At 36.2% G+C, this 26,895-nt stretch overlaps 1 protein-coding gene across 2 annotated transcripts in view; it reads right to left on the bottom strand.

The window, feature by feature from the left end:
- ACER3 (alkaline ceramidase 3) overlaps window positions 1–26,895 on the bottom strand; it is a 116,321-nt gene that overhangs the window by 42,797 nt on the left and 46,629 nt on the right. The window contains exons 2-5 of one of the 2 annotated variants that reach the window (XM_081065074.1): window positions 25,082–25,192; window positions 12,779–12,831; window positions 3,406–3,458; window positions 1,028–1,109 (exon numbers count right to left, since the gene is read on the bottom strand). In XM_081065074.1, coding sequence (XP_080921200.1) covers window positions 1,028–1,109; window positions 3,406–3,458; window positions 12,779–12,831; window positions 25,082–25,192 — 299 coding nt within the window. The remainder of the gene's footprint in view (window positions 1–1,027; window positions 1,110–3,405; window positions 3,459–12,778; window positions 12,832–25,081; window positions 25,193–26,895) is intronic. The other variant, XM_081065075.1, reaches the window with a different exon arrangement.

Here is a 26,895-nt window from a genome sequence, read left to right as displayed (position 1 = left end):
AATCTGACATTTGTCCAATTCACTAAACTCATTCACTCCTCACCATTTAACACATGCTCCAGCCATATTAAATCTCTCCTAATTCTACTGGTAGGCTGATTTAATTAAATCTTTCCCCATTCCACTGGCAGTGGTAATTCAATGAGAAAATAAATGTAAACTACAGTATCTGACACATAGTAAGCACTTAAAAAAATGATAGTTCATTGTGTTGTTTCTGGGTTCTACGCCTACAAACAACGTCAGAGTCTATTAAGAAATGCTTCAGCACATCCCTGTCCAGGGGCCTGGCGAATTCCTAACCAGCAGTTAAAACCTAGCTCAAGTGTCTCCTCTCTGAAGATTTCCTTGACCCATTCAAGCAATCGTCATCGATCCTCTTCACCTCTATTATTGCAGTTATCTTTTGATGCAATTCTTTGTTTACACGTTTGACTTCTTTACTAGAATGTACTCCTCAACCATAGCAATTGCTTCTTAGTCATCTGTATTTTCTATGGCCTGATATGGTAGGTTTGCAATAAAAGTTTGTTGAAATGAGTATCTCTTATAAAATGCAATTCACTTGAGGAAAAAAAGCACCTGGGTAGGATCAGAAGTGACCAGTTATCTCAACTTATTAGAAAAAGCTCACCATTAAAATAGTCATATTAGGCCCAACAGAACAGAGCCAATCTCTCTCTCTCTTTCTCTCTCTCTCTCTCTCTCTCTCTCTCTCTCTCTTTTAACAAACAGAAGGTAGTATGTCCATTCATGAGAAAAAATTAATTTTGTTTCCATTGACACTCAATATCTGCCTTTTGACTTTTGTCCCTGTGTAAGAAAACGCCAGATTTTTTAAAAAGTTGTTTCACTGTTTCGTTGAGAAATAATACCTAAACAGGAAACAAAGGAGCAGTATCTGTGAGTTTTGTGTAGAAACATTTCAGTTTGAACAGTATGAAGCAAACGCTGGAAGCAAAATGTGCCAAACTCCATATATGGCGAGTTTACATGTTTAAGCTGTTAGAAACAAAATATGACTTACTGTGGTTACTATTAAGCTGAATAGAACTAAGGTGAAAAGCAGATGGTAGTTTACTGAGTTCTTGACCTTGAAACATTCAAACCTTAAAAAAAAATGGAAACTTGTTTTAGAACATAAAACTAGAACAAATAGAATGCTGTTTCACCACTTGCACGCTGGATCTAGGGATGCCCATCATTTCCTCCCACCCACACTCTCACCTTAGAGCTCGGACTGCTTCCAGCCTCCAAGAGGCTGGGGAACCAGGAGGAGGCACCTTACTTAAACTGGGCCAATGAGAGTCTTTCTTCTAAACATTTGGAGTTTGGGAGCCAGAGACTGAATCAATTAAACGCGGAGAGTCAAAGTACAAAGCCACATGGACTCAAGTTCTGATGCTGATATGTGGGGAGATAAACGGAATGAACAAGTAGGTGAATGAGCAGGGCGGAAAACATAAGATTTGAAACCATGTGGAGAGGAAGGAACAGAGAAAAGAGGGAGGGAGAGAAAGAAGCTGTCCTTCCAGTCTAGTGAGACTGTACTTCCTGCTATTGGGCTCCATATAATTTCCTCATGTTCTTACAACAAATAAATTCTCTCTTAACTCAAGGTGCTTGGGTAGGTTTCTCTGTCTTGCAACTAATGATCCTGGACTAAGGCACACTATTAGGTAAAATGTCATTGTATTATAATTGTTGCTTTGCTCATCTGTCTTCCCAGCCAGACTGTGAATTCCTGGTGTGTAGGGACAAAAATCTTTTTTTCCATATATGACTAGATAGTCACTAGGATAGTGTCTGACATACAGGAAATATTCAGTAAATAAACAAATATGAATAAATATTTGGCCATCAGTTAAGTATCCAAACTTTGAGACTATTTTTTTTGGTACAAGTAAGAATTTTCTCAGAATTAATTGGCTGTGGGAATTGGACCCAACACCTATTTCCTTACCTATAAAAAAAATGGTGGTCACCCAGATGATTTTTAAGATTTCCTTTATCTTTAAGTTCTGTAACTTGATGACTTACTAAAAAGAGTTCATCTGAAAGTATTTTTCTAGATCTGGGCAGCAAACTACAGCTCAAGGGCAATTTCTCAGCCTAAGCCCATTTTTGTAAATACAATTTTACTGGCACACATATTGTTTACATATTGATGTCTGCTTCCAAGCTACAACAGCTAAGTTGAAGAGTTGCAACAGAGGCCATAGGCCCACAATGCCTAAAGTAATTACTATCTGGTCCTTTACAAAAAAAATTTCTGAAGAGCTCTATTTTAATAATATAGTGTTTGAACTATTTTGAATTTTACATAGAGGATATACTTGAGCTAACAATGATCACATTGAAAAGAATCAGACAACCATCACATAAGGGGTTCAGAGATGTCTTAAGTATTAGTGCTAGGGAATAGAAGGTATAGTAGAAGGTAAGGGTATTAAACTTGTAGTACAATTTCCAACTCTGACACTAACTTCATGAGCTTAGGTGAGTCACCTAAGCATGAGCTTTGCTTGTATCTGTGCATGAAAAAAAGCATTCTTCAGAAAGTAACCTCACAGGGTGACCTGATCATAAATTCCTAAAGAGCAGGTCATGATGGGTAGTCATGCCCCAGGCATATAACATTTTTAGTAAAAGGTTTATCTTTGCTTTAAGCATGCCCTGTCCATTGTTCTTGTGAATCTAGGTTAACACACCTTTGACTTAAGCATAACCACCCTCAAGAAAACACGTAATCTTATTAACTGTCCTGTAATCCAATCCCTGCCTTGCTTTCTCCCACCTTTATGTAATCTTTTTAAAATTCCTTCCTTAATTTTAAATGCATAAAAGAAACTGCAAAACTGTTATTCTGGGAGCATTTGAGATCTTGCTTCCTGGCACTGTCGTCAGTTTTGGCTCAAATAAATTCGTATACAAATTCTGTACAGGTTTGGACATTTCTTACATGGACATATCCTTAGACAAGTTACTAAATCTCTCTGTGCTTCATTTCATCATCTATAATACATGGACAATATTCATTTGTCTTGCACAACTGTGAGAATTAGAGATGACTTGATATCTCTAGAACAATTACAGGTACAAAGTAGATAAATACTGTTTTTATGGCATAATGCATAAAATCTTTATCTAAATTTGTATGCATTCGTAACTCAAGGGAAAGCAAATTATGCGACTTCAGTAAAATTTAAGTACGAGTTTATCTAAATTGGTTATAGGGCATTGAGATCACAAAAGTTATAATCTTCTACAGTATTACAATCTCCCAGTAACGCTGAGTTAGTGATAGTACTTAATTTACTATGAGGCAACTATGAATTTTAAGTATACCAAACAATTGAATTTTAAACTGTATCAAACAACTTAATTTTAAACTTAAATACTTACATGCAGTACACAAAAATACAACAGCTATAAATCATTGGAAGTTCATCCAAAAGCTGTAAGAAACAAAGGCAGATAATAGGAGTTGAATATTGTAGAGCTGCAATTATGATGTAAATCAAAATGAAACATCAGAATGATTAAGATGGCCACCTCATTCCCTCTTTTAGTAGCTCTTTTACACATTTATCGTCATCTAATGTACTCTCAGTGTGTATGTTAAGCCATATTTAGGCCAGGAGCAGAAACCTTATCTTAAAAGCCATCTTGCCTTGATCCTGTCTTGCTTTACCTCCTCAGGGCCTGGGCGGTCTGGACGTGAAGTGCAGGCAGTGTGTGGAGCTGGAGGGCTTGGTCACGCCCTGAAACCGTTTGTCAATGAAAATCCCCTGAAGCACTGAAGGGGGAACAGCCTTGTTTACCCCTTCCTATAAAACTCCACACTATCTTTAGTGGTCTGGTACATGGCCCTGGGGTGATATGGGCAGAGGAATGCTGCCTGCTGGAGTGTAAGAGGTGGTTTAGAGTATGCGCTCTGGACTGGTTAGTTTGCATAGGTATGAAAGGCACAGTCCAGGATGAGTTGTTTGCTATATCTATTAATTGACTATCCCTGGGAGGGGCAGTCTCTCACTAATCAGTGAGGTCCCAGATTCCAGAGCATTAAGAATACAGAAAATAAGAAAATGTAGTTGTTATGGACTGAATGTTTGTCATACCCAAATTCACACATTTAAGTCCTAATCCCCAATCCGATGGTATTTGGAGATGGACCTATGAGAGGTAATCAGGGTAACATGAGGTCATGAGGGTGGAACCTGTGTCATGGAATTAATGCCCTTATTGAGACACTAGAGAGCTTTCAAGGAGGTGGCTGCCTGCAGGCCAGAAAAAAAGAGCTCTCACTAGACCCGATCATGCTGACATCCTGATCTCAGACTTACAGCTTCCAGAACTATGAAAAAATAAATGTCTACTGTTTAAGCCGCCTAGTCCATGGCATTTTGTTACAGCAGCCCTCACTGACTAATAAAATAGTAAATACAGAGAGTACCAAAAAATGTATACACATTTTAAGAAAGGAAAACTGTATTAAAATTGTAATACTTAATATATACTGATAACAAAAGATGAATACAAGTCACGTTTGACTTCTGCAATTACAAGAGGTGCTCAAGGTGGTTACCATCAGTGTCCAGACGCTTCTGATTACAGTGAACTACTGCTTGAGCAACGCTGACACAAGTGTCCACTTGTGTACATTTGTTTGACACCCCTGGTCTATGGTCTATGGTGCCAGGTCAGATATGTGTGGAGAGTGCTCTAAAGGGAGAAAATAAATGTGGGAGGGCTAGCTAGGAGACAACAGCAATCCAGGCTAAGGAAAGTTTCTATGTAGATTAAGGTAGCAGAACTGGGAATCGATGTTAAGTAAACAGGCTTGAGTAATATTTAGGAAGTAAAATAAACAGGGATTGTAATTGATTTGATATAAAGATGAGGGAGAAGAACTGCCAACGGTGACGCCCAAGTGTCATGCCTAAACACTTCAGTTGATGGCAGTGCACTTTACTGAGACTGGGAAAACAGAGAAAATTACAAGAGCAATTTTCAACATGTTGAGTTTGAGGTTACCTGTGAGACAGTCAAGTAGAAATCAATCAGGCAACTAGGAATACAAATCTGTAGCTTGGAAGAAAGGTCTGGACTCCAGATGTTGGCTACTTGCTTATTTGTTTAAAGAAACTAAATGGAACTGAGTACAAGCTAAAAGAGCATAGATTTTAAAGTTTGGGTGATACAAATCCAATAATCTTATTTGAAAACCATAACTAGCCAAATTATGACCGGTACAAGAAAATGGAGTTTCAGGGTGGGGTGGGGTGTGTATCTGAAGATAAGTCTGAAGAGGCAGGCAGGGGACAGATCACAAAGCCTGTGCTTCAGATTTCTGAGCTTAAACATGGGAAGTACTCGTATTAAAGAGGTTTAAAAAGTGACATGCCATCTGGAGACCAGGGATTGTGTTTTACACATCTCATCCTCAACACTTGTACAAAGCCTCGTCAACATTGCTCAAAGAATTAAACAATGATAATAGTTTTGCTTGTAGAAAGAATATTTCTGTTCCAGTGTGACAAACGGAAAGGGGAGAATGGGACACCAATCAGGAAGCATTTATAGGAATCTGGGTTGGAGATGATGTATTATGGTAATGGCAATGGAGATAGCTAGAGGTAAATGTATCCAAGAGTTATTATGAAAGTTGAATCAAGAGGTTGTAAAAGTGAGAAAGTAGAAGAAATTAAAGGTGAATCACAGGTTTTTGGCTTGGGCTTTCGGTTTAAGATGGTTCCAGTCAAGGAGATAGGAAGCAAAAGAGAAAGAAGGGTAGTATTTATAACCAGAACATCTGTTGTTTATACTATAAAGTCTGAATTAGCTTACATTATTACCTAACATTTACCTATTTTTGTTTTTGTATTATAAATAAAGTTATAGGTGAACAAACATTTCTCTTTGGTTTTATTTCCTAGAATAAGTAAGTTTATTTTTACTTATGAGAAATAGATGAATACATTCCTTTTCTACTAGCAGTAATTTTTTTCTAATATAAAGCATATTATATACTCAGTACAGAATACTTGGAAAAAGTAGAAAAACACAAATAAAAAGTTAAGAAATTGTCTTTAATTTCACCCTCCACAGGATTATCAATAATTGTGTATATCACTTAGTGAAAGCAAAAAAGAACGAGTTGAATGAGTGAATAAATGAAAAGAAAATCTGGGGGAAGTCTTTTAAAAACGTAAAGCCTTTATACTCCTACCACCATCAATGCAAGATAAAGTCCTAAGACAGGTAAAGGAAACAACACAAAATGAAATTTGGGTCCTAAATTTGTCTCTAACTTTTTGTATAACTTTAGTCAAGTCATTTTCCCTCTCTTGGGCTGTTTTACATTTATAAAATGTGTAGATTGGACTAAATTTTTAAAATTTCTCCTAATAAAAGCTCTATGATTCTAAATCAATTCAATCTCCAGAGGCCTTCCTCCTGGCTAGTTGCCACAAGAATGTGACACATTAATCCTGAGAAAGGAGTTAGTAATACCTTAAAATGTTAGCCTTCACCGGGGCACACATAACAGTACTCGAATGAATCCCTAACAACGGATTAGTAAATGGTGGTTTCTGACATTCTGACTGGCTGAAAAAAAGGAAGAAAACTAATATTTATTAATCACTTATTTACCAAATCCTATGATGGCACTTTCACATACGCCAATCAATTGATCCTCATAATACTCCTACAGATATTATTAAACACATTAGATAGATGAGAAAACTAAGGGTCAGCAAGATATGCTGGTATATCTTAAAGAGCCCATAAAGGCGCAGAATCAGAACTGGAACCCAAGTATCCATGTAGGAATAATAAATCTGAAGAAAGTACCATCCAACCTCCAAAGCATTCTTAAGACTGACCTGTCAATGTTTGCTTGAGCTCCCTTTCGGCAGAGCTGGGCCCCGAATATCTCTACAGCTACAACAAACAAAGTTCAGGCTGGTGGAGTGGCTCACTAGTGGACCCCCAGAGTTAGGGAAGTGGCAGCATTGCCATTTCTTGATTCACTTCAGTGGTTGTCCATAACAAATTATGGCCTAACATAGCTGAGACAAATTTATCCTGAAAGGTGACAAGACAGGGAGCCGGCAAGGAATATTTACAATCATTTTATGTTTACATTAAAGAGATGAAGAAATGTTTACACAAGTCCTTCCTTCAATATTGATGATTCTTCCCGTGTCCTCACTGGGAAAATGAATCGTATGTCACTTCTGCCCACAAAGAGAGCACATAAAACCACAACTTTGTAGTCCAAAATGGGAAGAAAATATGGCATTTGTATAATTTGTCCATGAAGTTGATAAAGTGGTCTTATAGTAACGATAAAGCACACAATCAAAGATCTCAGGATGAAGGGCCATCTTGTCCATCCAAACGCTGGTTTTCTCGCTAAGAACCTTGCCAAGAATTAAGTTTATATGCAAATCAAAGTGTGTTCCACTTCTGTTCAAAATCTGTTCATGGCTCACAGGGGACAAAGCCCAAGAGGCTTTGATCTGGCCTCTAGTTAGTTTCTCAAACCCCACCGCCTGCAGCGTAGTCCGACGCCTGCCCCAGAGCAGGTCTTCAATAATTTAACAAAGTTAGGAATCCTTACTGGTAGCAAAATCGCCGTCATCACCACACACTGCTATTCCAAGACCACGACCATCACCCGCTACCTGCAGTGCCCTGAGACGCCAGACATACTCTCAACACTGGGGTTCCAGCTGGCCTGGCGAATTCCTATTCATCTTTGACAATGCAATTCAAACGTGTGTGAGGCATCTCTGTGAAACCCCTTCTCTGACCTTCTTCCTGAAGTAAGTCATTTCTCTTGCCATTTCCACAGCACCCTGTACAGCCCTTTATTATCACACTCACTAGCATATTATCTTCACTCCTAGACCATAGACTCCTTGAGGGAAGAACAGTATTATCTTTACCTATGCATACCTGGTTTCCCAGGTACCAAATAAAAATTTTTGAACTAATCAGTGTTTTTCCATTCTGTGCTTGGGCACCTCCAACGTCAGAGGACTCAAGATGGATCTCCCAAGGCAGCTCTTTCCATCTACTGCTCAGAAAATTCTTCCCTATATTAAGCAAGATGTCTCTTTGTCTTTAATCCCACCGGGACCACATGAAATGAGCCTAATCCTCGTCAGTATGTCAACCATTAAAACACCGATTCATAAAACATGTATGCAGTGCTATGTGCCAGAACTGCGATATAAATACGGGACACACCAAGGTCAATCAGAGAGAGTCCCTGCTCTCAGGTAACTGACATTCTCATAGAAAAGTCAGACACATAAATATATTTACAAAACAATACTTGATAAGGGCAGTAATAGAGACACACGGAGTATTATGGAAGAACATATAAGGGGTACATATCTCACACTGAGGCCATCCATGGAAGGCTTCCTGGAAGAGCGGCCTGAGACTTAAAGGCTGAACAGGAATTGTCCATGGAAGAGAAGGAAATGAAATATGGCCAGACATGAACAAATGCACAGAATAGAGAGAGAGTCTGGTGTATACAGCTGAGTGGGGGTAATGGATCATATCTTCTCTTCTTCAGGCCAAATACAGTCATGCACTGCATAACAACATTTCAATCAACCATGGACAGCATATGAGATGATGGTCCCATCAGATTATAAAGGAGCTGAAAAATTCCTGTCGCCTCATGCTGCTGTAGCCCTTGTAATGTGTTAGTGCACACATTACTCACGTGTTTGCGAGTGATGCTGATGGAAACAAACCAGCCAGTCATATAAAAGTAGAGCACGTACAATTACAGTAGAAGGCTACACCATCTAGGTTTGGGTAAGTGCACTCTATGATGTTCGCATGGTGAAATCATCTAATGACATACTTTTCAGATATCCCCATCATTAAGTAACATAAGACTGTATTCCAGTTCCTTCTCCGCAGGCTAGAATTTTAGTTCTTTCACCATTCTGGTGTCTCTCATTTGAACATATGCCAGGTCAGTCCTCGGAATTGAATGCAATATTCTCGTCACAATTTGATCATTGCACAGAAGGATGTGTATGCCCTCCTTCCCAGATGCCTCGTCTTGCCAGACATCTTGCCTCAGCATATTCATCCAGTTGTTTCTTCATACATGGGACATACATATAAAATGGGACTTCAGCAAAATTGAAAACTTTTTTTGTTCAAAGGATGCTATTTAGAAAGTGAAAAAACCCACAGAATGGAAGAAAATATTCACAAACCATACATTTGATAAGGGTCTAGTATCCAGAACAGATGAAGAACTCAATGATAAAAAGGCAAATAATCCAATTAAAAAACGGGCAAAGGATCTGAATAGATATTTCTCTTAAGAATATATATAAATGGCCAATAAGCACATGAAAAGATGCTCAACATCATTAGTCATTAGGGAAATGCAAAGCAAAACCACAATGAGATACCACTTCACACCCACTAGGATGAGTGTAATTAAAAAAACAGACAATAACAAGTACTGGCAAGGATACAGAAAAATTGCTGGTGGGAATGTAAAATGGTACAGAGACTTTGAAAAAGAGTCTGGCAACTCCTCAAAAGGTTAAGTATAGACTTACCATGTGGCCTAGCAATTCCACTGCTAAGTATATACCCAAGAGAACTAAAATATACATCTACAAAAACCTGTGCAAGAAAGTTTATAGCAGCATTATGCACAAAAGCCAAAAAGTAGAAACAACCGAAATATCCATTAATTAATAAATAGATAAACAAAATGTGGTATATCCATACAATACAATATTATTTGGCTTAAATGAAAAGAGCCAGACACCAAAGGTCACATATTGTATGATCCATTATTATGAAATGTCCAGAACAGGCAAATCCGGAGAGAGAGAGAGAGAGAGAGAGAGAGAGAGAGAGTAGATTAGTGGTTGTCAGGGGCTGGGTGGAGAGAGTTAACAGGGAGAGACAGCTAATGTGCATAGGGTTTCTTTTTGGTGTGATGAAATGTTCTGTAATTAGATAGTGGTATGCTTTAAAAGGGTGAATTTTACAGTATGTAAAGTATATCTTTAAAAAACATATTCACCTATATATTCATAATATTATCAACAAAAATCAGGAAATCAACATTAATTTATTACTACCATGTAATCCTCCGACCCCATTCACGTTTTTCGAAGTGTCTCAATAATACCATAAACACACACGAGCCAGTCCAGCACCACACGCTGTATTTAGTTGTAATGTCTTTTCACTCTCTCTCTTTTCCCTTTTTAGTTTTTTCTTTTCTTTTTTTTTGTTCTTTTTCACTCTCTTTCAATCTTAAACAGTTCCTCTATCTTGTAATTTGAAGACTACCTGCCAGATGTTTTATAGAATGTCATTTAATTTGATTTTGCCTGATGCTTCCCATGAATAGATTCAGATTACGTATCTTTGGCAAGAAGATCAGAGAAGTGATGCTATGTTCTTGCCACTGTATCCTATCAGATAGCATATAATTTTGATTTGTCCCATTACTGAAGATACTCATTCTGATTCCTTGATTAAGACGTCTGCTAGGCTCCTCCATTATAAAGTTACTCTTTTTCCCTTTATAATTATTTTGTGGGAAGGTACTTGGAAACTATGTAAATTGAACATCAAACTTTTAATTTATTCATTTACGTATAATCACTTATTGTTTCATTTATTATATCATGTATTATTTTAGTATGGACTCATGATTTCCCATTTTATTCAATGGGTTACATAATCAATGGATTTGATAACTGTTATAATCTGCTATTATCATTATTTATTTTGAGCTCAAATTGTCCCAAATTTGGCAAGTGGGAACCCCTTCAAATTGGCTTCCAGTGTCCTTTTGACAAGTCCCCATCATTCTTTTAGCATTTCCATTCTTTCTGGCAGAAAATGATGTTCCAGGCTCATACTGTGCTTTTTTCTGCCAGCTCTTGGAATCAGCCTTGGTTCCTTTTACTGAGGAATGATTTTTAGAAATCAGACCTGGATATTAGGTATGGTCTTGGTATTGGGGTTCCCTGCTCCCAAGTCCTCTCATGGACAGAGCTGGAGGAGAATGGATGTATGTACGTGTGTATAGAAATATGTATGTATATATGAATCATGTATATATGTATAAATAAATATGAAATGTATTATTTATAAACTGTGGGTGATTTTGGTCAAATCAATCAGCCTCTTTCAGCTCTAGTATTGGAATTTGTAAAATGTGAGTCGTAACTAAGATACTATACATGCAAGCACTTAATAATTGCTAGAGCTGGACAAATTCCAATCAATTTTTAGTATGATAAAATGCACGACCTTATTTATCAGTGTTACTCTTGAGCTGTTGCTCACTGATATCACTATTCTGATTGTTGGCATTTTCGCCATACAGTTGTTAAACATTTTGAATATCATTCCTGCCATTTCTCACCATTTTAAGTTCTAGCTTTATCACTGTTGTCAGATACACCACACGTTGTAATGATTCCTTGTTTCTCTTTATGTCATAGTGAACTCTGGAATGCCATCTCATCCTTTCACTACCTAAAAAGTTTCAACTCATTCTTTCAGATTCTGTTCAAATGTATTTAACTTACAGATTCTTCTAAACTACACTGTGTTGCCATAAGTTATTTTTACTTCTTTAAAAATAATTTTCATATTGTATCATTGTTTGTAAGTCTGTTCTCCCAGGCAGAAAGTATGAGAAGAAATGTGTTCTATACTCAATTAGGTCAGTCCAGTATGTTATTCCTTCGCATATTCTCCAAATCAAGTATGGCGTGCACAGCACAGCATGCATTTGAAATCTTATCATAAATATGTAGTGAATATTAGAATCAATTCTAAGAATTCTTACACATTAAATACAGCTGTAAATAATTTATAGACTGTTGTATACACATATCCTTCTAGAATAGCGCTGTCTAATACAGTAGCCACTAGCCTTATGTGGCTACTGAGAACTTGAAATAAACCTAATTTAAACTGAGATATACTGCATGTGTGAGAGACACAACTGATTTCAGGACATGAAACATTTCATTAATAAATTTTTATATTGGTTACATGTTGAAGTAATACTTTGGACATATTGGGTTAAATAAAACATATTATTAAAATTAACCTATTTCTTTTTAATTGGTTTTTTAAATGTGGCTACTAGAAAAATTTAAATTACATATGTAGCTCACATTATATTCCTACTGGACAGTACTGTTCTAGAAGTTTCTGGGTTTGTGATGGGAAAAAAAAAGAGGTCAAAAGATTGAGGACTAAATATATGGCCTCCTTTGAGCCTGGGCAGTAGATTAAAAATCCGGGCATAGCTCTAAAACCTTGCTAGATAGAGGGACCAGATCATTCAGATGGATGCCATAATAGACATAGGGAATGCACGCATCTAAGAATAAGAATGTGTTATTTTGGGGAATTGATTGTGTCTTTTTAAGACGTCTCCATGGGACTCTCCTCTTTAATCCTGCTCTAAAATTGTACATGCCTGCACAGAGGTGGTCCAAAATAATGCTCTCACTTGCTTTCTCTATGGACAACTTATTTGCTTGCCTCTTTATTCCACTTAGTCAATCTGGATCCTTTAGCCTGAAGTAAAAAGTCCAGACTACAAATCCCATCTTTTTTTTTTTTTCCTTCAGTCTCTTATCTTGATACCATCCTGTAGCAATGTGCTCTTTTCTCAAATGTGAAGTGTCTCTGGATTAGGAGAAATAAGCATTTTGTCAATTTCGCCATTACTGACCTGCATTTCATATTTCAGAGTCATGTGGAAGCACCAGGACCCCATTCCTACGACTGAAATTAAAACAAACAAACAAAAAAGCCAATTAGCATAACATTCTTTGGAGGTGGCCAGAGTGACAATAAGACATTTCAAAGCACAGAGTTTTAAGCACAAAGTATATGAAATCTTGCGGCAGGTTACAGCAGGCGCTGCATATGCTCTACAATTCATGACATTTTGGCATAGAAAAAAATAAGTATAGTATAAGTTCTCTTACATTCCCTCCACTAAGCGACTTATCAGATTAATTAATATTCTCCTTTGTTTCTATGAAATACATTGCCTGATGCTCAAGGTAAGCTTTAATGTTCACAGCTGGTTAGCTACTCTTCAGTACTTCCTTGCATTTCGGATTCAAATAGCTGAATTGTTTGCTTACTAAGAGCCAGTCCGTTATGTTTGTTCCCAAACCTGTGAATGCCACTGTATTTAATTATCAGAACTATGACCGCAAAGAGAGCTGCTGTTTCTACAAAAACTATTTTAAATACTTAACACAGACTCAATAAAAGTGAATTAGTAATAAAAATAGCTATTGAATTAGGTATGGGTAAAGTATGTTACGGATTAGGAAAAATAGTAAAAATCTAAAGATTCTGCATTCGTGTCCCAATGTTCTTCCCAAGTGCCTCTATTTTAAATAAACTGCTTTCATTTTAGAGTTTAAAATTTTTTTTTGTTTTTAATCCAAGAAACACTTAGTAGAACTAAAATTACAACCTCAGATTCAAAGGGCCTGCCCTACATCAAATAATTGTCAAAGATTATATAACTATATGTTGTAATTAAAATAAACCTTTACGGTGGGTATGTATTGTTTTCAATAATTATATGCTTCGACTTTTTAAAAATCAACTGACCAAATATCAGCCCCTATCACATCTGATCATTGAGCTTCTACTGTGATTCATTAAATTCAGTTCAACAGCATTTACTGAGCATCTCCTCTTTGCCAAAGTCGTCAGTTACAGACGCAGAGGTACAAAGGAAAGATCCAGGCATGGGCCTTAACGAAGCACACAGTCTAATGAAGGACACAGATAGGTAAGTAGAAGAGGCCAGTACAAGTAGACATATAGAGCACAGAGGAGGGGCACTTATGGTGGAAGTCAGGGACTGCAAGAACGACACCAGACGAGTGAGACTTAAGGATGTATAACCAGTGAGCCCAACCAACGTGGTGAAAGGGGGTATCACCTAATCATTTGCACGTAGCCACTTGAGAAAAATTTCAAAATCGTTATTACTCTTGTTTTAAAAAAAATCCCCACTATACATATTGCATTATTTTTCACTGCTCAAAATGCGATAAGAGAAGTAAAGAGTTATTGTACTTGTTTTACTAAAGAAATGAGGGAGTAGGATGGTTGGTGTCTTTTTTCCGCAGAAGAAATTAGAAGGTGCAAAGATAGATAAATTATTGGACGGGGAAAAAACAACCCCTGTGAGTTATTTAAAGTCACGCAATATTCTGTGAAGTTAAAAAATAAAAATGAAGTGGATGAGTGTTCATCCTGAAAGGGAGACTGGCCACTTAATCATGCCTCACTGAAGGAATGTTTTTATTCAAACGTTTAAACGTTCTCATGGTGGGTTATTATACAGCATTAAAAGTCTGTTTTTTAAGAGATCTCTACAATTTATTTCCTTTCAACAACCCATGTAGAATGTAAAGAAATGTAAGAGAACAGAATCACCTATCTCTACACAATATTTTATATTTTGTCACTTTAAAGCAAGCCACCAGTATTTGCTAAAGTTTACCAGCTTTATGGGGATATAATATACATACTATAAAATTAATTAATTTAAAGTACACAATTTGATTATTTTAGTATGTTCATAAAGTGTGCAACCATCATCACTATCTAACTTTAGAACATCTCCATCACCTCAGAGAGACACCTTATACCTATTAGCAGTCACTCCCTATTTCCCTTCAAACTTCCCTTTCCCTCCTCAGCCCTAGACAACCATTAATCTATTTTCCGTCTCTATAGATTTGCTTGTTCTGGACTTTTCATATAAATGGATCATACAATATGTGGTCTATTCTGTCTGGTTTCTTTCACTTAGCATAATATTTTCAAGGTTCATTCATGTTATAGCATGTATCAATAACCCATTCCTTTTATGACGAATAATATCCCATTGTAAGGCCATACTACATTTTATTTACCCATTCACCAGTTGACGGACACTGTTATACATGTTATGTTTGTGTCCCCCCAAATTCATATGGTGAAGCCCTAACCCCCAACGTGATTGTATTTGGGGGTAGAGCCTTCGGGAGGTAATCAGGGTTAGACGAAGTCATGAGGGTGGGGCCCTCATGGTGGGATTAGTGTCCTTATAAGAAGAGGAAGAGACAGGCCCTCACTGTCTCTCTTTACCTGTATGCAACAAAAACAGGCCATGTGAAGACACAGGGAGAAGGTGGCTGCCTGAGAGCCAAAAAGAGGGCTCTCTCTAGGAAACAAACACACCATCACCCTGATCTTGGACTTCCCAGCTTCCAGAACTGAGAAATAAACGTCTGTTGTTCAAGCCACCCTGGCTATGCTATTTTGTTATGACAGCTTGAGCTGACTAAGACAGACATTTAGGTTTTTCCCACGTTTGGGCTATTACAGATAGTGCTACTATGAACATTCCTGCACAGGCATACCTCATTTTATTGCACTTAACTTTCCTGCTCATCGCAGATATTAAACTCTTCACAAATTGAAGGTAAGACCCTCTACCAGCAAACATTACAACTCACTGAAGGCTCAAATTATGGTTAGCATTTTTTTTGCAATAAACTATCTCTACATAAGGTATGCCCATTGCTTTTTTAGACATAATGATATTGTGCACTTATTAGACTACAGTACAGTGTAAACATAACTTTAATATGATGCACTGAGAAACCAAGAAATTCACGTGACCTGCTTTATTGTGATATTTGCTTTATTGTGGTGGTCTAGAACCAAATCCGCAATATCTCCAAGATATGCCTATAAACTAGAGATGATTTAAAGTATACAAAAGATGTGCGTAAGTTATATGAAATACTAATGCCATTTCATATCAGACACTTAAACATTGTAAGATTTTGGTATCTGAGGGAGGTCCTGGAACCAATGCCCTGTGTATACCGATGGATGACTAGATCCATGTACATACACACAAGAATTAACAGGATTTGTATTGCATTGTAAAATATATCTCTCTGCTTACAAGGCAGGGTAATGTCCAGTGTACAGGACTAGTCTCCCAACTTTGACAGTAAAACACAATTTAGCAACCCCATAAATGCATATTTATTTATAAATGATATACATACTCTGGCCTATGGTAAGGCCCTGCATGATCTGGCCCCTGCCTAAATCTCTCCAACCTCATATTCTGTCACTTTCCCCCTGAACCACTAAAGAATATCAGGGGAAAGTCAGAAAGTAAACAGATAATTACAATATGGTATGTGAAGCACAGTAATAGAGATACACAGTGCATTCACTGAGAGCAGAGAAAAGGGTCATCTAATTCTTTCAGGGAGCTGAGGAAGGATTAAAGGAAGGCTTTCTAGAGGAATGGCACTTAAAATGAGTCCTGAATGACAGACATGGTGAGTTTAACAGACAAAAGAGGCCAAAGGCAGAGATGCAAAAATATATCTGGTACTAAAACACCAAGTAGTTTCATATAGCCGAAGTGTAATGTGCAGGTGGGAGAGTTGTGGGAGATGAGGCTAGTAATGCATAGTTCAGATTAGGACCAAACTGCCAAGAAATAGAGATTTTTCAAATAGGTTATCTCATCTAAAGACAAAATGGTTGGAAAAAAAAAAAAAAAGACAAAATGGTTGAATTGAAAGAGGCATGACTAGCTGGAGAAAGCCGGTGAAATTTAGCACAGTAAACAAGTTTTCACCATTGACACACTACAATTTATCAACAGGTAAATATTTTCTGAAATGTTATCCAAATTGGCACAAATAAAAAATTTAAAAACAGGAAAGTTGAGTTATTTAAGCCAAAGGAACATATGTGAAATGCGTGAAAACAAACAACATTCATTGATTCTTAAATTATAATTAGAAATTCTGGAGATACTTTTAAAACAATCTAAGCATTTTTCTTCTCTTCCTCTTGCATGTAAATTGATTGATTCAATCACATGGAGAATAAAATGTTTAACTAATATAAGGGTGACTCTTAGCCAACATTTCATCATGTTTCCCTTAAAATAAAGACTGACGCAGCAAATTTAAGATAAAATGCACATTTGTTGGAATTATCCAGAGCATTTTAAAAAACAAGTAACAGGGACAAGTTTCTCTACATGGCCACGGCTAAAGTGACAATAGTAATGGAATTGGAATAAAGAGGTTATGTCCCATCTGCATTTTCTAATTAGACGTTCATATTCACGGCACTTTACTACATACAGTTTTAAGAGTCTCTCAAACATATAATAGAATTTCACTGAGTTGGAACCTCTTGATTCAAATATTTTGGCATGCTACCAAAGTTTTCAAGGTTATCAGAGAATACAGGTATGTTCTGATACACGTTTGTTTTGATCCATTTGACTGACCACACAGTGGAAAGCGTGTCCAAGGGTTTTGGAATCAGACCTTAACTAGAACCCCAAGTCTATCACCTATTAGTGATCAACTTTGGCAACTTACTTAAAGCTCTTTGAGACTGAGTTGCGTCAGCTACAAAATAAGCATAACAATGTTTATCAGGAAAGGTTGCTTGAGGATTATCTAGCATGTACCTGGCATACAATAGATATCAATACACTTTATTTTCTAGTCCCTAACTAAAACTATGAAAAAAATTCACGTGCATAGAGAATGGAATCATTAAATTTGGAAGCTGGTTAGCTTATTTGCCATGATACAAAATTAGAGGCTGAAGACATTGAGTTCCTTTTAAATTACATCATGATTTACCATAATGCAAAAGGCACCCAGAATAAATGGAAAAGGAGCTGGTGTATTAACTGTAAAGTATCAAAGGCATCAAGAGTATAATGTGTGATTGTTTTAAAATCTATGAACTCAGGTAGAGTTTTTAGTGCTCCTGGTTGTATCAGAACAACGCCAGCTACAATGAAAGGGCCTGCATGATTGTACTTGCCAGGTGAAGCTAGCATTCACATTAGAAACAAAGTGCACTAGCATATGAGAGAGGTAGTAGAGCATAGTGATTAAAAGCATGAGCTTTGGAGAGTTGTCCTAAGAAGTTTGGATTTTATCCCTAGGCTGATGGGAAGCCATTTAGGATATTTTAAAAGAGCTTTTCTAATTGTTCACCACCTCAGTGCGATACTACTACAAACCAAACCAGAATGACTAAAATTAAAAAGACTGACAACTATGGGCGATAATGTGGAATAAATAGAACTCTCTGATATTGTTGGTAGGAGTGTAACATGGTCCGACCATTTTAGGAAATTAGTTGGCAGTTTCTATTAAATTTAAAGACAGACTATACTATGACCTACTCTGTTTCCCCGAAAATAAGACCTAACTGGACAATCAGCTCTAATGCGTCTTTTGAAGCAAAAATTAGTATAAGACCCGGTATTATGTTATGTTATGTTACGTTACATTACGTTACATTATATTACATTAGACCAGGTCTTATATTAATTTTTGCTCTAAAAGACGCATTAGAGCTGATTGTCTAGCTAGGTCTTATTTTTGGGGAAACACAGTAGCAAATCTACTCCTAGACATACACCCAGAAGAAATGAGTGCTATGTCCATCAAAAGACATATACAAGAATATCCATAGAATCTTTATTCATAAAAGTCCTAAACTGAAAACAACACATATGTCCATTAACAGGAAAATAGGCAAATGAATTGTATTATATTCACACAATGGAATATTACATATCAATAAAAAAAATGAACTACGGATATAAACAACGATGAGACTCAAAAAAACTACAAGTGAAAGAAGCCAGATGCCAGAGTACGCACAATATGATTCCATTTATATAAAGTTTGAGAACATGCAAGTTAATATATGGGAATGGAAGTTAGACTCGTAGCTGTCTTTTTGATGGTATGTAGACTGAGTAAGAAAGGGCACAAGGGAATTTTTTTGGGGTGATTAAAATTTTCTGTATATTGATCTAGATGGTGGTTACATAAGTAAAATCTCATTGAAACTTTGCATACCTAAGATTTGTACATTTTAATAAATAGCAAATATACATCAATTTAAAAAAGAATGGGAGGGGAACCTCTTGCCTGCTGTGTTCCACATATAGATTTCCCATCAAAATACTCCCACCTGAGTGATTTGCTTTAGGACTGTCCATACTGTTTCCGGAATACCTATCCAAGCCTTCAGTCAGGTTAAGTTAGTAACAAACAAATGTTCCACAGGTAGAGGAAAAGTAAGAATACAAAGTAACAATGATAATAACAGATGAGAGATAATATGGTAATTGAAGGGAGAACTAAGATTACAGGCAATTCTGTTTAAGGGTATCTGTAGCCAAATGAGGGGAATGTGTAGGCTGCCTAGGGAGGTTAGGGTATGTTAAACAGAATGGAGCTAGAGCAATGATAATAGACATAATAACAGAAGTGAGACTACATATTATGATTTTTATACTTAAGTTCTTAGAAAATAATTGTCATTCAATTATTGCCTTATTCTGGCTCCGGTCTAAAATATTGAAATACGCCACAACTGAAGCCACAGGAACCAGATGAGGAGCCATTACTGCTGCTGCTCTCTGCCTTAGGCTGTTTTCTACCACACTTTCTACCTTTCTGCTTTTACTTTCTCCCAGGCAACTTTCCTAGCCATCTCATTTCCTCACTGCCTGTTCACTGATATGCGCTATGTAGCTATATGTGGTTCCTGCTTTTCTGGTTGAGCCTGATGCTGGGTTTTGGCTGCGAGGTTGGACATGTTTATTCAAAGCATAGTGATATAAACACCACAACTGCACAAGCACAGATATTAGGAACTAATAACAAAAAACTGAAAATACTGTTTCCTTTGGGTGATGGAATTATGGGTATTTTTGCAGTGTTTTCCAAATTTGTCGTCAGTGTTACCATCACATACTTTTTATTAACAATCTAGAAAAAAAGATCATTGATGTTTTTGGCAATGTCTGGAAAACTAGGACTAAATAAAAGGAAATAAATAAGTTAGCAAGCAAGTTATACAATTATTTGTAAAGGTCCTTTCCACAGCACATGGATTTTATGTCTGTTTCATTACTAAGTGCAATTGCTATAATCTAAAAATGTTATTAGACTAGTATGCAGTCCACTCACTTTCCTCTTGACAAGAGGTGTAAGGTTCTTAAGATCATTTCAAATGACTCTGATTTAGTCTGGCAGAGACAGACTATATAGGTATGATCACAGCTGCAAAGAATTTCAATGGATCTTTTCATGACTTTGTGTCTCTGTGATATTTCTACTTTAGTAACTTTCTGTTTCAGCATTAGACTGAGAAAAAGATAATAAAAATCTTTAATAGATATTTTCCTGCTCTTTTTTTTTTTTTACTGTTTTACAGCTCATTTTATTTTTCTTATAAGCAATTACCTACTCATTTATATAACCGAACAACAAACACATTTGTACAACTACAAATAGATTTTGTTGTTTATTTATTGGCAGTTCATCTCCCTTCAATGTAACATAAGCTCGCTGGTGACAAGGATTTTGTCTTTTTTGCTGTCACATAATCAGTACTCAAAAATATTTGTAAAGGAAAGAATAAATGAACACATTTCTATTTTAAATGAATAAGATGAACCACAATCTATGATTTTGCGAGAAAAGCGAAAAATTAAATGTCATGGAAAAGGTTGCTTTTGGCTTGGTTCTATTTTAGGTAATGCACAGTTTTAAATTACTGACTTATGGCACAATGATTTCAGTCATGCGCTGCCTAAGGATGAGGATACATTCTGAGAAACGTGCCTGGCGACTTCGTTGTTGTGTGAACATCGGAGATCGCACTTACACAAACCTAGATGGTATAGCCTAATACACACCTAGGCTGTACGGTATAGATGACTGCTCCTACATTATAAACCTGTACAAGATGTTACTGTACTGAATACTGTAGGCGCTCGTAACACAATGGTAAATATTTGTGTAACTAAACATATCTAAACATAGAAAAGGTACAGTAAAAACACAGCATAAAAGATTTAAAAAATGGCACACCTATATAGGGCACATACCATGAATGGAGCTTCCAGGACTGGGAATTGCTCTGGGTGGGTCAGTGAGTGAGTGGTGAGTGAATGTGAAGGCCTAGAAATAGTTTTTTCTTCAACAATAAATTAACCTTAGCATCCTGTAACTTTTTTACTTTATAAACTTTTTAATTTTTTATAACTTTTGACTCTTTTGTAGTAACATTTAGCTTAATACTTATACAACTGTACCAAAATATTTTCTTTCCTTACCTCCTTATTCTATAAGCTTTTTCTATTTTTCTAAATTTAGTTTTACATTTTAAACTTTTTTTTTTTTAAACTAAGACACAAACACACACATTAGCCTAGGCCTGCACACGGTCGGGATCACCAACGCCACTGCTTTCCACCTCCACTTCTTGTCCCACTGGAAGATCTTCGGGGGCAGTGACATTCATTCAGGCTGTCACCTCCTAGGCTAACAAGGCCTTCTTCTGGAACACATCCTAAAGGGCCTGCCTGAGGCTCTCCTTGAGGAGGTGTCGCTCTTTTCAGAAATATGTCCATTTTTGCTGCCTTTTAAGTGCATCACTCCAGGAAGAACCAATTATTAGGGTGGTGCAAAAGTAATTGTGGTTTAAAAGGTTAAAAATAATTGCAAAACCGTAATTACTTTTGCACTAACCTAATAGTTTGTACCAGTATTAATGATGTTAAATTTGATGACTTGAATAAGGTGGCATTTGCCAGATTTCTACATTACTATTTTCCATTTGTAATTAATGAGTAATCTGTTGTGAAATACTTTCAGGCTGTGTAATCATCATGGGGTTACCAGTCCGCACACTTTCACCCAATATTTTTAGCATTAACTGATGACTCTTGTCTGAGCCAATTATTACTATCATAGCTGCAAAATGGTGATTTAAAAAATAATCCTATCATTCTGTTTACATTTATTAGTTGGCAATTCTACTCTTTAAAAAAAGGCTTTCCCCCGTTATGGAAGGCAGTGTGGAGGTTCCTCAAAAAATTACGAATAGAATTGCCATATGACCCAGCAATCCCTCTCCTGGGTATTTACCCAAAAAATCTGAAAACATTTATCCATAAAGACAAGTGTGCTCCAATGTTCATTGCAGCTTTATTTACGGTGGCCAAGACATGGAAACAACCAAAATGTCCTTTGAGAGATGAATGGATAAAGAAGTTGTGGTATATATACACAATGGAATACTATTCGGCGGTAAGAAAAGATGATATAGGAATATTTGTGATAACATAGATGGATCTTGAGAGTATAATGCTAAGCGAAATAAGTCAGAAAAAGCAGAGAACCATATGATTTCACTGATATGTGGTATATAAACCAAACACAACAAAAGAACAAGACAAACAAATGAGAAACAAAACTCATAGACACAGACAGTAGTTTAGCGGTTACCAGAGGGTAAGGGGGGTGGAGGGAGGGAGATGAAGATAAGGGGGATCAAATATATGGTGATGGAAGGAGAACTGACTGAGTGGTGAACACACAATGGGATTTATAGATGATGTAATACAGAATTGTACACCTGAAATCTATGTAATTTCACTAACAATTGTCACCCCAATAAATTTAAAAAAAGGCTTTCCCTTTTCACACCATTTGCTTGTTTGTTGTTAGTTAATTTGAACTTGTGATTCTGTTTTTATCTTATGTATTATAACTCAATACTGTCGTTTTCCATTTGGAAGCTCAAATTGTCCCTGTTTGGCCAAACTGCCCTGTGTCATTTTAACATGATTCCCTCATTTTTTGAGCACTTTTGTACTTTCTGGCACGACAAGATATTCTAGACTCATCTTGTACTTTCCCTGACTCATCCCAGAAATTAGCCTTTTCTCCACGACTTGATTCTTTTTAGTTAGGAAAGATTTTTAGAAACCAAGGCACAGACACTAGGAGAGTTCATTGCTACTTAAGACTCATTGCTTCTAGGCCATTTCAGAAGATAGAATATATGAAATCTGTTTTTTCAAATCATGCTGATACCTCTAATTCCAACTCAATACCACAGGGTTTTTCCTTGCCTTCCTCCATCCAAACCTGTATCTCCTTTCTTCCACCTGAGAACCTTAGCCCTCAACAGTATCAATACATTTCCTCATTTGCTGACTCCTAAAATGCATACAAAAATAACTTCAGAATCGCTATACTCCATTTTAAATGGAAGCCAAGGATTTTATATTCTAACCAAGTTAATCAATTCTAATTTTATTTTTTCTAATGGGGGGATATTTCTGCTATTAGTTTTTAAATTTTTGATTCATTTCTTTGTTTGAGACTATTTAATTCATTTAGAAGTATTCTGCTACAGTTTCTCTTTGCTTTATAATTAGTTGTGGGGGAAGAATGTCCATGAGCCAAAAAGTTTTGATTCACATCTTCTGTTTTCTTTTTATAGTAACTTTGTCTGGATATAGGCTGCTTTCTTTGGTCCATTTTGTGGAAAGAGTAGAGATTTGAGTGGCTTAAAAAATTGTAATTCAAGACTGCCCCCTTCTGTCAAAATAGTGAATTTCAATGTCCTTTTTCATATACATTTATTTATTGGGGTGGAGTGGGAGGAAGATTGTAGGGAAAGGGCATGATGTATTTTGCAGTTCTTTTGTTTCAGTAGGATCATAAGGGCTAAGTTTGTGGACAAGTCTTTCTTCTGAAGATGAATCAAGTGACTTTCTTAAAACACTATACATAGAGAAACAGATTCAGAAATCAAAGTCTCTCATATCCAATGACTAATCTAGTTATGGTAGAATCTGATACGATACACTATAGATTACAGTTTTGTGGTAAATAGAAGCCCTTTCTGCCAATGTGTAAATAATATCTACCTTGAGCTAAAATAAAAGAAATTGTGTTTAGTTTAGAAAGTTATATAAAGAAACAAACTAGAACCCACTTTCTTTGCTATTTTTCTCTTTATGATGAGAATGCAAGAACATGACGAGTGATTTTCCCATCTTGGACTCTGGTAAAATTCATTCATACATCTATTTGGTTGAGGTGAACTTTTCTTTATTAGCTTTTATCTGTTCCTGTGAGGTGATTTCTGCACTGTGATCAGGGTTGAGTCAATTCCTCCTTTGGTCTCAATCTCCCGAGCAGGGGAGATATGGGATGAAGTTGCTTTTCTGTCCCCCTTTGGTCTCATTCTCCCAGTAGAGGAGACATGAGATTGTTTTTCTGTTTGGTCTCACTCCCGAGCAGGGGAGATATGAGATGATGATTGTTAACACCTTAAAAACTTATATACAGCTTGCATCTTATAGCATCAGAAGACGCTTTGACTTCTAACAACAACAAGGCCAACAGCAGCAGCGTTCTTGGGAACTAGCAAGCAGCGGTGTGGGAGACGCCTGAGTTTCTCTCCGCTACAGACCTGACAAGGTTTTGATTTATGACTTTTCCAGTGCTATTCTCCCCCAGTTTGGTGAGCTTTTGACATCTACTGTAATAGTTACTATCCTATAGAGCTTATTACTGCTTTTGGATACTCCTTACGGATGTTATTTGTGTATTTAGCCAAGTGATTTTTGATCAATAGTAAACATATGTTGAGATCTCTTAAACTTATATGTCTGTATATTCCTTTGATATGACATTCTTATCAATATATGTAGTTTAGTCTAAACCACCTTTACTTTCTGACATTAACATATTCTATTAATTGCCTTTGTCTTTTGCTATTGCATATTACTAAATAAATTGATTAGATATTGCTAAATTAATTAGCCCCATTCTAGCATGCGTCCCTCCTCCTTCTTTTCCCCGCTCATCATTACACTTGGTGATATGATACATGGGTATATTTGTTATTTTTATTCTCTTCAGTATGCTTGAAATATTTTGTCATTTAAAAAATTTTTTATTCAAAATGCAGTTCAATTTACTAGTAAGATTTGTGAAATTTTAATTCAGACATTTCAGAACATGTCCAAGTTGTGTAATAACACAAAATTGAGAACCAATTTTAGGAGTGAATGAGAAAAACAGCCTGAATACATCATTTTTAGATGAAGTGTTATACATACCTGTGAGTGCTAAGTAAGAAGCAATGTACCGCTTTTCCAGTCCATCTTTAACACTCTGAATTGCACCAAAAATTGGAGGTATAATCATAATCAGGTTACTCACTGTATTCCCTATAGAAGAAAAACACGAGAAGATAATTAGAAGAACACTACTTTATAAAGATATATGCACTTGGCTCTTAACAAAAATTAAATACGTGACTTCTTAGAAAGATGGTGTAAAGATATTTAAAAGGTACTAAAAGAAAATTCTCTACTCAACAAAAATTTCTTACAAGAATCCAAGTAAAATAAAGATACCTTCAGAAAACTGAAACTAAAAATTTTCAACGTGAACATCCACTAAAGGAAATTTAATTTCTAAAGGTAAATAGGAAAAGTATCTCAAAAAGAACCTCAGAGATACAGCAGAAAATGATTTGGAGAAGGCAGCCTACACCAATGCTACTTACTGAAAGAGTGATTCATGGATACAGTATGACAAGATAAAATACAGGACTAAGTTTATTTTGTCTATTGAGTGAAATAGCAACAAATCTGGGTTTGTATTTGGCATATCTTCTTAAAATTTCATTTTGCTGGTAATGTTTTTAGTTTCCAGAAAACATGAAAGGCAATGAATCTTAATCTGATCTTTGTTCTTGTCTTTACAAAAATAAAGCTCAAACGTGAATAGTAAAGAAACAATAAAAACTCCACCAGCAGAAATAAGTAGTAAAATGGGGAAAGAAATGGCTAAACTATTTTGTAAATTGATTCTGAGTAGAATAAAGTGACATAAAATATTCAAAATTCCAAATAAATGATTTTCACATAGGAGCTGATGTCAACACAAATACCAGTTAACGGATCTATACAGAACGCTCCACCCTATAATAACAGCATACACATTCTTCTCAAGTGCGCATAGAACATTTTTCCAGGATAGTCCATATGTTAGGTCATAAATAACTTTAGAAGATAAATATATAAAGTATCCCCTCCAACCACAAAAAAATAAAGTTAGAAATAACAGAAGGAAAACTGGAAAATTTCACAAATTTGTGGAAACTGAATAACACATTCTTAAACAACCAATGGATCAAAGAAGAAATCACAAGAGAAATTAGAAAATCCCTAGAGACGAATTAAAATGAATATACAACATACTGAAATTCATGGTATGCAGCAAAAGTAGTGCTAAAGAGAAAATTTTTAGCTATAAACACTTACATTAAAAAACCTCCCAACACAGAAAAGCTGAGGACAAGTGGTTTTACTGGTGAATTCTACCAAACATTTAAAAAAGCATTAATACCAAACCTTCTCAAACTTTACAAAAAATAGAAGAGGAGGGAATACTACCAAAGCCATTTTATAAGCCCAGCATTACACTGATAAGGCAGATAAGAACACTACAAGAAAAGAAAATTACAGACCAATATCCCTGATAAACATACCGTGTTTCCTCAAAAATAAGACCTAGCTGGACCATCAGTTCTAATGCATCTTTTGGAGCAAAAAGTAATGTAATGTTATTATATTACATTATATTTCATTATATTATATTATACCTGGTCTTATAGTAAAATAAGATCGGGTCTTATATTAATTTTTGCTCAAAAAGACGTATTAGAGCTATGGTCCGGCTAGGTCTTATTTTCGGGAAAACATGGTAGGTGCAAAATTGTTAACAAAATATTAGCAAATCGAATTCAACAGCACATCAAAAGGATCATATACTATGATCAAGTGGGATTCATCCCTGTGCTATGAGGATGGTTCAACATATGCAAATCAATAAATGTGATACATCATATTAATAAAATAAAAGA

The sequence above is a fragment of the Rhinolophus hipposideros genome (genome assembly GCF_964194185.1).
Source record: "Rhinolophus hipposideros genome assembly, chromosome: 10".
NCBI lineage: Eukaryota > Metazoa > Chordata > Mammalia > Chiroptera > Rhinolophidae > Rhinolophus > Rhinolophus hipposideros.
This window is presented reverse-complemented; position numbering and strand designations above follow the sequence as displayed.